The sequence below is a fragment of the Ylistrum balloti genome, unplaced genomic scaffold (assembly GCF_031769215.1).
Source record: "Ylistrum balloti isolate Yb309-2 unplaced genomic scaffold, AGI_CSIRO_Ybal_v1 Utg369808, whole genome shotgun sequence".
Classification (NCBI taxonomy): Eukaryota; Metazoa; Mollusca; class Bivalvia; order Pectinida; family Pectinidae; genus Ylistrum; species Ylistrum balloti.
The window spans coordinates 2,013,867-2,029,848 of record NW_026781982.1 but is presented as its reverse complement, the minus strand read 5'-3'; the positions used below and the strand labels follow the sequence as shown (position 1 = coordinate 2,029,848).

The following is a 15,982-nucleotide window of genomic DNA, read 5'->3' as shown; positions in this document are numbered from 1 at the left end:
GTGATCACGAAAAATTATGTCTTACCAGATGGCCACATTGAATTTTAATGGTTGAAATTTGTTATCATGTTTTCTTGGACGAAGTGTGTGATTGAAGCGTGTAGGAGATCTAGCTGTGGGAGTTAACTGGAGTACCTGGGGAAAACCCACATGGTCGGGCAGGTGACCCCATACCATTTCACATTCATACCGGGAAATTGAACCATAAATGCCTAGGTGTAACAAGAGTTTGTTAAACACTATGCCACCTGACCACTCTATTAAGATACATAGGTTCCCCTTGGTCCCTAGTTTTTCATCTTTGATTTTTGGAAGATGTGAAGAAAAAAGAAATTATCGACTTGATTAAGAACTAGTAGATATAAGATGGTGGGCCTGAAAATCCTTCCAAGTACACTGGATAATAGTTTGATGGTATGATGTATTACAAGTACCTATACACTCAAACACATTTACTAGGACTTCATTAGTCTTCTTAAAATTCAGTCCTAGTTTCTGCCATGTCGCCAGATCACTGACGTTTGTAGGTGAGACAATGACTGGAGATGGGGCAAGTTGTCCACTCTGATTCAGTCGCGTCTCCATGTCGCCAGATCACTGACGTTTGTAGGTCAATGTCGCTAGAACACTGACGTTTGTAGGTGAGACAACCTCTAGAGGTAGGACAAGTTGTCCACTCTGATTCAGTCATGTCTCCATGTTACCAAAACACTGACGTTTGTAGGTGAGACAACGACTGGCGGTGGGACGAGTTGTCCACTCTGATTCATTCACGTCTCAACGTCACCAGAACACCAACGTTTGTAGGTGAGACAACGCCTAGAGGTGGGACAAGTCAAGGTGATGAAAACCCATAACCAACCAAACGACCAATTCATTGATCACAGTTACCATACTTACTTGTGATCCCAGTAATCATTTAACTTGATGATTTACGTGTTAGATCACAGAAATTGTCTCTGGTAGAACTATGATGACTGTCCATTAGGCCTCTTGAATTGACCCAAATTTGATTTTTGTAAACTTACATTGGGACGGTCTTTAAATAAAGTTATTAGATGTACTTAGAGTAACACAATTGAATTATAGATGAGATTTTGTTGAACATGATGTTTAAACGACCATTTTCACGACGAGTTTGAGATAGGTATATTGATGAATGCTGTTGGGTTTTACTTGTTCCTTGTCTGCAGTCTCAACACAATCAATGCCTGGTGGAGCAGTCTTCACAGCTTTGAAGCCACAATCTTGTCTTAGCATTCAATGTTGAAATCAATATTCCTGGCTGCATCTATAAAACTTCATTCAACAACAAAATCTCGTAATTAGATACTGAATTAGAAATGTACTAGATAAGATCAATATTTTCGATATATTTAGTGTAAATATGTTGATGAAGTTGATTAACATTTTTTTGAAATAACTATATTTTTTGTGATTTTATCATACAGAAGAAAGCTGTTGCTCTTTTAACTGTTACTATATAACAGCTGTGAAAAGTGAATGTCCGGAGATTACTTATACCCTCGCACGGACCGTGGAGGGATATAACGTTATGTTCAAACATATGTATGTACCTATGACGTATGAATATATTGTATGTATATATGTATGTATGTATATATATATGTGTGTGTGTGTGTGTGTGTGTGTGTTGTTTTTTTTTCTTTGTTTGTTTGTTTACTTTTTGTCATTGCTCTAGCAACTTTATTCTGCAACCAAATATAGTAAAACTTGAAATACTGGTTTGAGTTTAGGGTGCCAAGGTCAATCTTAAGGTCACTGTTACTACTAATAGAAACTCTTAAGATGCAACACAACTTCATTATAAATGGGAGCGAGGGATTTGTATTGTTTCCAATGTCTTGTTATTTACATATGTGTGTTATGGACTGGGTGGAACTGGTCTGGGTGGAACTGGTCTGGGTGAAACTGGTCTGAGTGGAACTGGTCTGAGTTTGAGTAGAACTGGTCTGGGTGAAACTGGTCTGAGTGTGAGTGGAACTGGTCTGAGTGGAACTGGTCTGGGTAGAACTGGTCTGAGTGGAACTGGTCTGGGTGGAACTGGTCTGGGTGGAACTGGTCTGAGTGGAACTGGTCTGAGTGGAACTGGTCTGAGTGTGATTGGAACTGGTCTGGGTGGAACTGGACTGAGTGGAACTGGTCTGGGTGGAACTGGACTGAGTGGAACTGGTCTGAGTGGAACTGGTCTGAGTGTGAGTGGAACTGGTCAGAGTGGAACTGGTCTGGGTGGAACTGGTCTGGGTGGAACTGGTCTGAGTGGAACTGGTCTGAGTGGAACTGGTCTGAGTGTGATTGGAACTGGTCTGGGTGGAACTGGACTGAGTGGAACTGGTCTGGGTGGAACTGGTCTGAGTGGAACTGGTCTGAGTGGAACTGGTCTGAGTGGAACTGGTCTGAGTGTGATTGGAACTGGTCTGGGTGGAACTGGACTGAGTGGAACTGGTCTGGGTGGAACTGGACTGAGTGGAACTGGTCTGAGTGTGAGTGGAACTGGTCTGAGTGGAACTGGTCTGAGTGGAACTGGTCTGAGTGTGATTGGAACTGGTCTGAGTGGAACTGGTCAGAGTGGAACTGGTCTGGGTGGAACTGGACTGAGTGGAACTGGTCTGAGTGGAACTGGTCTGGGTGGAACTGGACTGAGTGGAACTGGTCTGATTGGAACTGGACTCATTTTCCTGTTTCTAGTATATTTGATGATTATTACCAAGTGAAGCCCGTGATAAAGTGAACTGTAGTTCATTTCACTATTATAATGTATTGAACCCCACTATGGTAAAGTGAACTGTGGTTCATTTCACCATCATAATGTATTGAACCCCACTATGGTAAAGTGAACTGTAGTTCATTTCCCCATTATAATGTATTGAACCCCACTTTGGTAAAGTGAACTGTGGTTCATTTCACCATTATAATGTATTGAACCCCACTATGGTAAAGTGAACTGTGGTTCATTTCACCATTATAATGTATTGAACCCCACTATGGTAAAGTGAACTGTGGTTCATTTCACCATTATAATGTATTGAACCCCACTATGGTAAAGTGAACTGTGGTTCATTTCCCCATTATAATGTATTGAACCCCACTTTGGTAAAGTGAACTGTGGTTCATTTCCCCATTATAATGTATTGAACCCCACTTTGGTAAAGTGAACTGTGGTTCATTTCACCATTATAATGTATTGAACCCCACTATGGTAAAGTGAACTGTGGTTCATTTCACCATCATAATGTATTGAACCCCACTATGGTAAAGTGAACTGTGGTTCATTTCACCATTATAATGTATTGAACCCCACTATGGTAAAGTGAACTGTGGTTCATTTCACCATTATAATGTATTGAACCCCACTATGGTAAAGTGAACTGTGGTTCATTTCCCCATTATAATGTATTGAACCCCACTATGGTAAAGTGAACTGTGGTTCATTTCACCATTATAATGTATTGAACCCCACTATGGTAAAGTGAACTGTGGTTCATTTCACCATTATAATGTATTGAACCCCACTATGGTAAAGTGAACTGTGGTTCATTTCACCATTATAATGTATTGAACCCCACTATGGTAAAGTGAACTGTGGTTCATTTCACCATTATAATGTATTGAACCCCACTATGGTAAAGTGAACTGTGGTTCATTTCACCATTATAATGTATTGAACCCCACTATGGTAAAGTGAACTGTGGTTCATTTCACCATTATAATGTATTGAACCCCACTATGGTATAGTGAAGCCACTTTACACTTTGTTTTCAGTTGATGTTTCTTACTGTTTTATCAATTTACTTTTGATCTTTCATACATAATAAAACAAGAAATTAACAAGGGTGGGGACCAATGGTTCACTTCACCATTATGGTATTCTGACCCCGGTTCATTTCACCATAATTCACAATGCATCAGTGTTGAAACTCGGTTTGGTAATGAATTTTTCCACTCCTATTACTTATGTAGATGTTGCTGGCGAGACTTGTGAAGGACGCACGGTTTGTTACTACTGATATCAGGGTGTGTTTCCTTACAGCAATCAATGCTCCTTCTCCAATAACCAATTATCATTTCATCTACCACTTATTATTATGACCTGGTGTACAGGATCTGTACTACAATGTAATTAAGATAATTGTAGGATTGTATTGTGTAACCTATCATTTGATGATTTTCTAAGGAGGAATGTTTGGTCCACCATCGAAATGGTGAGCTATACAAATCACACGATGTCCACGGTCCGTTTGTCTGTAATGAATTTCTGTTGTAGCTATTTCTTGAGAAGTACTTGATGGATCTTTTTCAAATTCCCTTGATCCCCAGTTGTATTCTTTTTTTTTATTATGGGAGTAGTCAGAAAAACAATATGGCTGACAGGTGGCCACCTTGGATTTTGACTTGAAAGATTATCATCACTTTTTCTTAAAGTGCAGGATCATTCTCAAATTTCGTATTAAGGTCCATAGTTGTGCCCACAGGATTTTCAGGACTGATCAGAAAATCAATATGTTTAACAGCTGACCATTTTGGATTCAACAGATATTATTTTAACTTGTTTTTGAAAGAAATTTTCAAATTTTGTTTGATTAAGAGGAAAGAATAAAGAAAAGAAGAGAAAAGATTTTGCCTGTATCAGATCCTTGTGGATTAGTCTACAAGTTGTCTATATACATGCTGACCCTAATTGTCTCTGAATTCTTTTCGTGATATGATACTTTCTATTCTGGCCTGGAATCTCTTAACTCCAGTCATTTTATGTGTTTTGTAGGTTGGGATGTAGAGACTTAACATTCAAAAGGAACTTCACCTGGTAAACTACATTTATATCAAAGTTTTATTTTCAGTACATACTCAGCTCTTATTGTTTGTGTCTAGCATTATCTCCCCTATTAACTCACTAAATACTGAAATAATATCGGTATTTTTCCAGTATTAAGTTTAGGAATTGATGCAGTATATCTATATCATAGAAGATGCAGACATGTAACAGTAGCTTCGTTCTCATTGGGTACAGTAAACAGATCTTATTTGATTTGATTTTTTAGTGTAGTTGTTATTTGCGCAAATTCGCATGATGATATATAAATAACTTTCAGAAATTACAATTAATGTAATCAAATTTTAATAAAAGTTTTCAGCAGGAAATTTAGCTAAATGAGATTAATGCAAATTTACATTCAATTTATTAATTACAGTATGTGAATTTTGTTTTGGATCAAATTTAGGAATTTCAGTTTTAAGGAAACCTTTATACTGTCATTTAAAGTTGGGGCTGTTAAATGTTTCATTGTAACCTTTCAGACATTGTCCTTGTCTCTGATTAGTAAAAAGTAACCTGTGTATTGGGACAACCTCAGTATGCGGTCCACCTTCTGTTCTCAATATAGCAACATCATTCCAGGGGGGTAAGATAGGTTTAACTCAGGTGAACATATTATTGGTTATATCTGAAACACCAGAGGGACTGTAAGCTATGTTAAATCATTTCCAACAGTACTGCCAAAATTGGAAATTAGGAGTGAACACAGAGAAAACTAAAATTGTCATTTTTTCTAAAAGAAAGAATAAATCTAGAAATAGTTTTTTACTTTACAATAACAAACTTGATATACAAAGCTCGTTCCCCTACCTAGGAGTTCTTTTTAATTACAATGGTAGTTTTGCCGCGGCAAAAAACACTTGTCTGAGCAAGCTCGAAAAGCCCTGTTTGTAGTATACCGAAAAATCAGAAATATTGATTTACTGCTTGATTTGAAATTGAAATTATTTGATGCATTGGTATCCCCGATTTTATTATATTCAAGTGAAATATGGGGATATGAGAACTGTTATCTTATTGAAAAGATACATTTACAATTTTGTAAGAGAATTTTGGGGTTGAAGAAAAGTACAACCAATTTTATGGTCTACAGAGAAATCGGAAGATACCCTATTACTATAGATACTAAATTGGTACTCACTAATCCTGAATGAGAATAAATTATCAAGTTGCATGTATAAATTGATGTATTCACTCAACGAAACAGGCCAAATAGAATTCAAATGGATAAACTGCATCAAAAATATTTTAAACAGTGTTGGATTAGGTCATGTATGGATGTTTCAGAGAACTTAATTACCACATATCAATTTTTTAAAATCTGAAGTTGCTCAGAGACTGAAGGACCAGTTTGTCCAATCTTGGTTTGACGAAATGGAAAAATCGTCCAGAGGACAAGTATATAGTATTTTCAAAAATGAATTTGGTATTGAAGACTATTTATTACGGTTGAATAAAAAAGATGCAGAATTTATCTGTAAATTCAGAACAGCAAATGTTAAATTACCGGTAGAATTAGGTAGATGGAGAGGGATACAACATCTTGATCGAGTATGTCCCATGTGTAATAATGGTATAGGAGATGAGTTTCATTTTTTATTTTTGTGTAATAATGATGAAATAAAACAGCTAAGACTGAAGTATATCCGGGGATACTACTGTAAATATCCTAACCAATACAAAATGAAAGGGATGTTCACAGTCTTTAATAAAAAGTTATTGATGAATGTAAGCATGTTTATCCTACGATTGTCATACATTTTATAATGCGACTGCGTTAATTGTTAGCATTGATTGTCCTAGATGTTTGTTTGAGCTGCTTACAATGTATGTTTTCGGAAATCAACAAATATATAACATGTTTATAACTATGGCTGCCTGTCATGTACTAAAAATGTTTCAATATGTATGACCTCTTGTCACACATTGTTGTTGTCTGAGAGAAATAAAAATCTTGAAATCTTGAAATCTTGGTTTTATATTTGTGCCTCTGATATACACAGGTATATGAAAATGATGGTAAGAATACAGAAGTGTAGTATTTACTTACTGTCCTTATTGTTAGAATTACTACAACTTCACCATATTTTTATTGTAGTAGGATGTTAGAACACATATACACTCTCATTCAGTAATTTTTCCATGTAGACCCCCAAACAAAACCAAGTAACTGGATTTTTTTCAGACTGAAATAACCTTTCTAAGAAAATTGGTAGTTATTTGGTACTTTATGTGCATGGATTAGATAGAATTGTGATAAAGTGATTCAGAATATAAGATAAAAAGCTGTCTTATCGGTAAATATTTACAAGGATTAATACGGCACAACAAGCAGCATTGGGTCTGAGCATTACTTGTTGCATGTACACACACAGGGTATGGATTATATAAAAAAACAATAACAAGCTGACACAAGTGTCTTGCAGTACAAGGATATGTACAATTCTTCCAAGAGTCTCGTGTAGCCTTGGAAAAGCTACACCATCATCATTAATCCAAATATTGAATAGAAGACATTGCTATTGAAGCAGAGATGTTGTAGAGAATTTCCCTATAGCTCAGCAGATTTTCAGGATGTGGTACGTGTAAGGGATGACTGCAATGAAACCGTCAGCCAGCATATGTTGGTGCACCACGATGACTCGCCACAGGAGTAGAATTGTAGATGTCATCATGAGGTCATCAGTGTTTCTGTGTGTGTGGCGAGAGGCATGATATTTCACTGTAGCCACTGGTCAACATAAACAGGGCCAAGATATCAGTACAGTCGCAATCATGTAGGACCAACAGGTATCCAGGTGTCACTACAACATCGTTAGACATTATCCCAGGAAACACAAACCAGGTAAGATATCTTGTGTTTTTACCATGTGACAACATAAAGGTTTAAATCTAAAGTATTTTTTTAATGTTGAACGGGGAATGATCTTCATAAGTTATTGTTTATCTATCTTCATGCAAAACAAAATCATTATCATTAAAGATCTTAGCAGTTACTGTATATTTGTTAATCTTATAGATTAAAACAAGGAAGGATAGTGAAGAAAGATGTGTGAGGGTGGGTGATGGGGTGATGGGGTGGGGTGATGGGGTAGTGTGAGGGTGGGGTGAGGTTGGGGTGAGGGTGTGTGATGGGGTGGTGTGAGGGTGTGTGATGGGGTGTGATGGTTTGATGTGAGGGTGTGTGATGGGGTGGTGTGAAGGTGGGGTGATGGGGTAGTGTGAGGCAGGGGTCTGGAAAAATATTTTAAACCACTAGGCACAGAACTGGTGGGATGCAAAATTTACTCATCCGGATTTGAAATTTACTCGTCCAAATTCAGCTATGAAATGGCAACTTAATCAGCAAGGATGTGACATGTGACTTTTTTTCTATTTTTATTTGAAGTTTTAGTGAAAACAATTATGCATTGATGGCTGCTTTGCGTCAGACCTTCAAGATTTATGCCTAGCCGTAGTGTTTGTTTACATCCCGACTGACTCGATGCTGTTAAATACAGACCGGTACATGTTGGTACCGCCTGAGAGCACCTGACATCAGTATGACCAGGGGAAAATGACTAAGGTATTCTGAATGATATATTTGACGTCATGGGAGTTCTGGTGTAATCAAAAGTTAGAGTGCAGACTGGAATATTTTGTTTTTGAAGTACTGTAAACACGTTTCTTTGTTTTAAATCTTCTTTACATTTTTATTGAAATTTAAGTTGTAACATTAATATCATTCGAAAAGAGCACTTGTCCGACACACGACTGACAAAGATAAATCCATGACGACTGGGACTCCTATGTGAGGGTGGGGTGATGGGATGGGGTCAGTTTGGGGTGATGGGGTTTGGTGTTGGAATGGTGTGAGGGTGGGGTGATGGGGTGGTGTGATGGTTAGATGTGAGGGCGTATAATGGGGTGGAGTGATGGGGTGGAATGAGGGTGTGTGATGGGGTGGGGTGAGGGTGTGTGATGGGGTGGAGTGATGGGGTGGGTTGAGGGTGTGTGATGGGGTGGTGTGAAGGTGGGGTGATGGGGTGGGGTGATGGTTTGATGTGAGGGTTGATGATGTCATGGTGTGAGGGTGTGTTATGGGGTGGAGTGATGGGGTGGGGTGAGGTTGTGTGATGGGGTGGGGTGAGGGTGTGTGATGGGGTGGTGTGAAGGCGGGGTGATGGGGTGGGGTGAGGGTATGTGATTGGGTGGAGTGATGGGGTGGTGTGAGGGTGTGTGATTGGGTGGAGTGAAGGGGTGGGGTGAGGGTGTGTGAAGGGGTGGAGTGATGGGGTGGGGTGATGGTTTGATGTGAGGGTTGATGATGTCATGGTGTGAGGGTGTGTGATGGGGTGGAGTGATGGGGTGGGGTGAGGGTGTGTGATGGGGTGGAGTGATGGGGTGGGGTGAGGGTGTGTGGTGGGGTGGTGTGAAGGTGGGGTGATGGGGTGAGGTGAGGGTGTGTGATGGGGTGGAGTGATGGGTTGGTGTGAGGGTGTGTGATGGGGTGGAGTGATGGGGTGGGGTGAGGGTGTGTGAAGGGGTGGAGTGATGGGGTGGTGTAAGGGTGTGTGATGGGGTGGAGTGATGGGATGGGGTGATGGGGTGGGATGATGGGGTGGGGTGAGGATGGGGTGATGGCTTGGGGTGAGGGTCCTTTATTTTGGCATCCATTTATTAGACATTTAAGTATTGTCTAAACATCTTTATAATTTTGTGTGTATCATCACAGATATATTGAAGGTTCCTTCTACTTGTACTTTCTTTGTTCAGGATAGAAATTTGACAAGGTGTTGGATACTGACAGAAAATAAGACAAAACCTTTGTGTCACTAACAGCCATCACAGATAAACGTAAAACACATCATTGTGAGCTATGTCGTAGATATGTCTTGTATTTTGGCTGCGATGTCCTTTTAGTCAATTAAGCCTACTACTGTAATTACTATACAGAATTTTTGGCAGTTGTTTACATTTCTGCTCCACTGTAATGAATACCTACAGACAAATGAAATACATAACATTGTATCGGATGGGTCGTAATAATTGTAGTTTGGCTCCTATAGAGGATATCTATAGCCTTTTGTACATGTCATGTTACTAAATTCAAACTAACATTTTATGGTGTTGTTACAAGTAAGTGCCAAGATAAGTAGCCAACACTTACCCCTTGTGTGTTCTTGATGTCTTTCTTTATCCACATCAACATCCACAGATGTTACAGCTGATAAAGAATTTGGTTACAAATTGTGTTCTGATTGAATATGCTAAAATATCCTTTGTGTATTTAGCATTAACAACTGAACACAAAGCTGAACAGTCAACTTACTTAACCTTTTTACAAAGGCCACCTTTTTGGTTCCCATTGTAATGCTGTTCAGAGTAACTGAACCTCTGTATGAAGGTTACCTGTGTATAAGGTCACCTGTGTATAAAGGTCACTTTTTGTAGACAGGTTTGACTGCACATAGTATTTAATCTAAGAATTTTTCATCAATTATGTCAACTCAATTACGTCAATATAAACTTTATTTGTTTAACAACAGTTGCAAAACAAACTTGAAGCTTATCTTAAGCACTCTAGTTGGCCGGGGTGGAAGCTTACATAGGGTCTTTCCACAGGAAGAAACTGGAGTACCCGGGGAAAACCCACATGGTTGGGCAGGTGACCCCTTACCTTTTCACATCCATTCCAGGAACCAAACCCTGGACGGCTAGATGACAGGCGAGTGCGTTACCACTGCACCACCTGCCCACCCGTTACCAATTACATAATGGTGGTTGAGTGATATTATACAATAAAATTAGACGTACATGATAGTGCACATGCAGATGTCAATAATAGACACAAAAGTTATGTGTGACAAAAGAAGGATGGTAAGTACCATATAAATCAAGAATCAGCTACATGAATCACTCTTAGAAAGTATCTTTCCTGCATTAACGTCTTTTACAAAGCTTTTAATAGGAAATCGTTACAGAAATTGTGGCAAATGTCCTTCACCGAGATATTTTTCAATAATGTTTCATATGGACAAAGTTTGTAAAGACAAATGCTGTGCAAGTAGGGTGTCATGGCAATCTAATTGATCAATTCCAAATGGTTCACCTGGCAAAACATCACTTTTGGTTCAAGTGTTGAAAAATGGTAGGTCAGGCTTTGAGTTGTGTCCCCTGACCAAGATGAAACCAATGTGTATAAAGTTAGTATGTGCTGTTCTCATCTGACATTTTGCTTTATCTAAAGACTGTCTAGCCTATAAAATGTGTCATGCTACTTTTGTCATACTTCAAAGAAAAACTGTAGCATTCTGATTGGTCAGATTACAACTGTAAATGTCGCTTCTACTAGGGTACACAAAATAGTCGAGTCTGACAGGATATATCTGTAAGGTTCCCTGTTATGTTATGTACAAGCATGAACCCTTAACATTAAAACATTTATTTACCATGTCAGAATTCACAGTTTTCAAATCTGTAATTGTAAGCAATTTTTTGTTGAATGGTCCCAAAGGCTTAAAGCCTTGCATTCTGCATTCTAAAGAAGTTCCATAGTTACAGAAAATGATACTGTTGATGTTAAAAACTGAATGATGTTAACTAGACTTAGATTCTAAAGAAGTTCCCTAGTAACAGAAAATCATATTGTCGATGCTAAAAACTGAATGACGTTAACTGGACTCACATTCTAAAGAAGTTCCCTAGAAGTGGAAAATGATGTTCACTATGCCATCCTGAAATGTAGTACATGAGGAAAAATTCCACAAAATGTTATATTAAGCACCCCACTTTGACTCTTAGTATAACTCTATATAACCAGGTATATAAAACACAAAATTCTAAGATATATTTGATGGGATTTATTTTATGTTTCTTCTAGTCAAACATGACTTTTATACACATACACAACCCTAAAAAGCAATGAAGAAAAAAACCTGAACTCTAGCCATGTTTGTCAAAATTTTAAATCCTGTAAAATTTATCAAGCAAACTGCTTTGAAAACCTGATAATCTCAATATGAATGATCGCTACAACCAGTTGTCAATGTTCCATTGAAAACCAATTCTGAAAACATTTGTCACAATTCGTTTGCATTTAAAAAATAATTATTCATGAGTGCTGTTGCACGCTCTGCCAGTAATTATGTTTGCTATATAGTGTTGCTGTTTGATGGTAGATATGATATTGTTCCGTCAGACCTGTGGTTACAATGAATGACAATATAGTGATGTTGTAACATTCAGCCACATACATACGCTAGCCAACATTATTTACACAATAAAAGGAGAAATTTGACATTTCACATATTTTCCATGCATTCACAATTTTTGTTATTATTTGTAAAAAAGATAAGAATGTACTCATAATAATTAGTGTGCTCCTAAAAAGAGAAAGAGGGAACAGATTTGTAAGGATGAAGACGAGCTTTTAAAAGTGGCCCAATGGGCCTGCACAGATTACTACATCATCTTTTAACATCATTGGTATTTATCCCAAGAACCTACTAGCTAAATATGATGTTAAGTCCTTTGGGATCAAACAAATTTGAACCCTTTTACTTTGAATGTAGGCCAAGGACATTTCTTTCCTAGAAACCTATCAGTCAAGCATCCAAATTCTAGGTCTTCTTGTTCAGGAGAAGAAGTTGTTTTAATGCTTCTGAAATAAAGAATGTAGGTCAAGGTCATTTCTTTTCACATACTTTCTTGGCTTTATCATGGAAATCGGTCATATATCAAAATTCAAGGCCTTTTGTTTATGGAGAATAAGTTAAAGGTTTTCAAAATTAAGCCCCAGTGAACTTGAGTATAGGTCAAGGTAATTTCTTTTCTTTTCTTTCAGAAAATTGTTGATGGCGCTGGAGTGGTTTCATTCATTGAGGGAATTTCAACAGAGTTCACATACTTATAAAGCACCATAATATCATGTACAAGATTAAGTTTCAGGGTTATGGAGTCGAGGACAAGGTTACAATTTCAATTTACAGAGAATGGCTTCATTCCTCACAGGATTTTGATCAAACCTCACACACTTCCAAATGAATTTCTGGGATGTTGGTTCAAGGTGAAGGACATTTACTATTTTTAGATACTAATTGTCAGTTCTCTAGCAGTTTCATTCCCTGAGGGATTGTCAATCTTCACACACTTTTCATTCACTTAACTATTTTGAACAATGTTGAGTTTGTGAGTTGTTGGGTCAAGGTCACTAACTAATTCACTTCTTAAGGGATTCAATTAAACATGACACATTTCTGAAGCATCCCTCCTACTACATCATTACAGTGTAACAGCTTGTAGGGAAGGGAGGTAGAGGACATGTATAGTTTTACTCAGTAACATATAATGCTTGATTCTCCAACTGCCCATCCTCCATGTCTGAATCTACCACAATACTCTAGTTGTGTACAGATAAACATGTATAGGAGTGGATGTTAAATGGAGCCCAATGCTGCTTTGGTATTTTACCATTACATCACTGACTGGCAGGGATAATTGCTTCGATTTGTTGTAGCAAGACTTTTCCTCATAAAAAGTAAGGAGATCTGACTAATAGCGTGAGTAACTAAAGAATACATTTACAAGTGATAAAATTCTGACACTTAAAAGCCAGTGTAACAAGTGAAACAATCACTATCTGATGACAATTACACTTCTCTCATATTTCTATCATGGTTGTAGAATTTTTTCTTGACAACCACCTATAATATAACTAATACCTGTGTATAACAGCTGCCTATGATATAACTTATACCTGTGTATAACAGCCACCTATAATATAACCAATACCTGTGTATAACAGCCACCTATAATAAATACCGGTGTATAACAGCCACATATAATATAACAACTACCTGTGTATAACAGACACCTATAACACCTACCAGTGTATAACAACCTATAATATAACTAATACCTGTATATAACAGCCACCTATAATATAACTAATACCTGTGTATAACAGCCACCTATAATGTAATTAATAACTGTATAACAGCCACCTATAATAAAACTAATACCTGTATATAACAGCCACCTATGATATAACTAATACCTGTATATAACAGTCACCATGTATCCTTTCTCTGTGCCCCACAGGGTGTCAGAGCAGTAAGGTTTCACCATGTATCCTTTCTCTGTGCCCCACAGGGTGTCAGAGTAGTAAGGTTTTACTGTGTATCCTTTCTCTGTGCCCCACAGGATGTCAGAGTAGTAAGGTTTCACCATGTATCCTTTCTCTGTGCCCCACAGGGTGTCAGAGTAGTAAGGTTTCACCATGTATCCTTTCTCTGTGCCCCACAGGGTGTCAGAGTAGTAAGGTGTTACTGTGTATCCTTTCTCTGTGCCCCACAGGATGTCAGAGTAGTAAGGTTTTACTGTGTATGCTTTCTCTGTGCCCCACAGGGTGTCGGAGTAGTAAGGTTTCCCCATGTATCCTTTCTCTGTGTCCCACAGGGTGTCAGAGTAGTAAGGTTTTACCGTGTATCCTTTCTCTGTGCCCCACAGGGTGTCAGAGTAGTAAGATTTCACCATGTATCCTTTCTCTGTGCCCCACAGGGTGTCAGAGTAGTAAGGTTTCACCATGTATCCTTTCTCTGTGCCCCACTGGGTGTCAGAGTAGTAAGGTTTTACCGTGTATCCTTTCTCTGTGCCCCACTGGGTGTCAGAGTAGTAAGGTTTTACTGTGTATCTTTTCTCTGTGCCCCACAGGGTGTCAGAGTAGTAAGGTTTTACTGTGTATCTTTTCTCTGTGCCCCACAGGGTGTCAGAGTAGTAAGGTTTTACTGTGTATCCTTTCTCTGTGCCCCACAGGGTGTCTGAGTAGTAAGGTGTTACTGTGTATCCTTTCTCTGTGCCCCACAGGGTGTCAGAGTAGTAAGGTGTTACTGTGTATCCTTTCTCTGTGCCCCACAGGGTGTCAGAGTAGTAAGGTTTCACCATGTATCCTTTCTCTGTGCCCCACAGGGTGTCAGAGTAGTAAGGTTTCACCATGTATCCTTTCTCTGTGCCCCACAGGGTGTCAGAGTAGTAAGGTTTTACCGTGTATCCTTTCTCTGTGCCCCACAGGTTGTCAGAGTAGTAAGGTGTTACTGTGTATCCTTTCTCTGTGCCCCACAGGGTGTCAGAGTAGTAAGGTTTCACCATGTATCCTTTCTCTGTGCCCCACAGGGTGTCAGAGTAGTAAGGTGTTACTGTGTATCCTTTCTCTGTGCCCCACAGGGTGTCAGAGTAGTAAGGTTTCACCATGTATCCTTTCTCTGTGCCCCACAGGTTGTCTGAGTAGTAAGGTGTTACTGTGTATCCTTTCTCTGTGCCCCACAGGGTGTCAGAGTAGTGAGGTTTCACCATGTATCCTTTCTCTGTGCCCCACAGGGTGTCAGAGTAGTAAGGTTTCACCATGTATCCTTTCTCTGTGCCCCACAGGGTGTCAGAGTAGTAAGGTTTCACCATGTATCCTTTCTCTGTGCCCCACAGGGTGTCAGAGTAGTAAGGTTTCACCATGTATCCTTTCTCTGTGCCCAACAGGGTGTCAGAGTAGTAAGGTTTCACCATGTATCCTTTCTCTGTGCCCAACAGGGTGTCAGAGTAGTAAGGTTTCACCATGTATCCTTTCTCTGTGCCCCACAGGGTGTCAGAGTAGTAAGGTTTCACCATGTATCCTTTCTCTGTGCCCCACAGGGTGTCAGAGTAGTAAGGTTTCACCATGTATCCTTTCTCTGTGCCCCACAGGGTGTCAGAGTAGTAAGGTTTCACCATGTATCCTTTCTCTGTGCCCAACAGGGTGCCAGAGTAGTAAGGTTTCACCATGTATCCTTTCTCTGTGCCCCACAGGGTGTCAGAGTAGTAAGGTTTTACTGTGTATATCGGTGTCCTGTATATTATGACCAATAAGTGTAAACACTAGAATGACCTAATGATATATATTTAAAACAGTCCTATATAGCCCTAAAGTTTGTAACAGTATAACAGTATATATAGATAGGCTCCTATTTTGTAAATGTCTGAGGAAGATTGTGCCCACATAGCCAGATTCAGTCCCGAACAATTGATCACCATTCTCTAATGTTTCCTGCTGGTGAAATTTGCAAACACCCAGACATTTTGGTTACATCAATACTGTCGATAGAAGTAAATCATAGCTTCCCAATATTGCAGTGACAGCAT

At 38.9% G+C, this 15,982-nt stretch overlaps 2 protein-coding genes across 2 annotated transcripts in view; one reads left to right on the top strand and one right to left on the bottom strand.

Moving 5' to 3' along the window:
• Positions 1 to 1,868: 1,868 nt before the first annotated feature.
• Positions 1,869 to 15,625, bottom strand: LOC132544785 (mucin-3A-like). The gene is made up of 2 exons (XM_060208430.1): positions 13,889 to 15,625; positions 1,869 to 2,705 (listed from the first exon to the last, which is right to left on the bottom strand). Exons 1-2 carry the CDS (start codon positions 15,623 to 15,625, stop codon positions 1,869 to 1,871), a joined length of 2,574 nt encoding a protein of 857 aa, XP_060064413.1.
• The window catches only part of LOC132544711 (uncharacterized), a 121,992-nt gene continuing 113,273 nt past the window's right edge, over positions 7,264 to 15,982 (top strand). The window contains exon 1 of the mRNA XM_060208352.1: positions 7,264 to 7,679. The gene's annotated coding sequence lies outside the window, so the exon portion shown is untranslated. The remainder of the gene's footprint in view (positions 7,680 to 15,982) is intronic.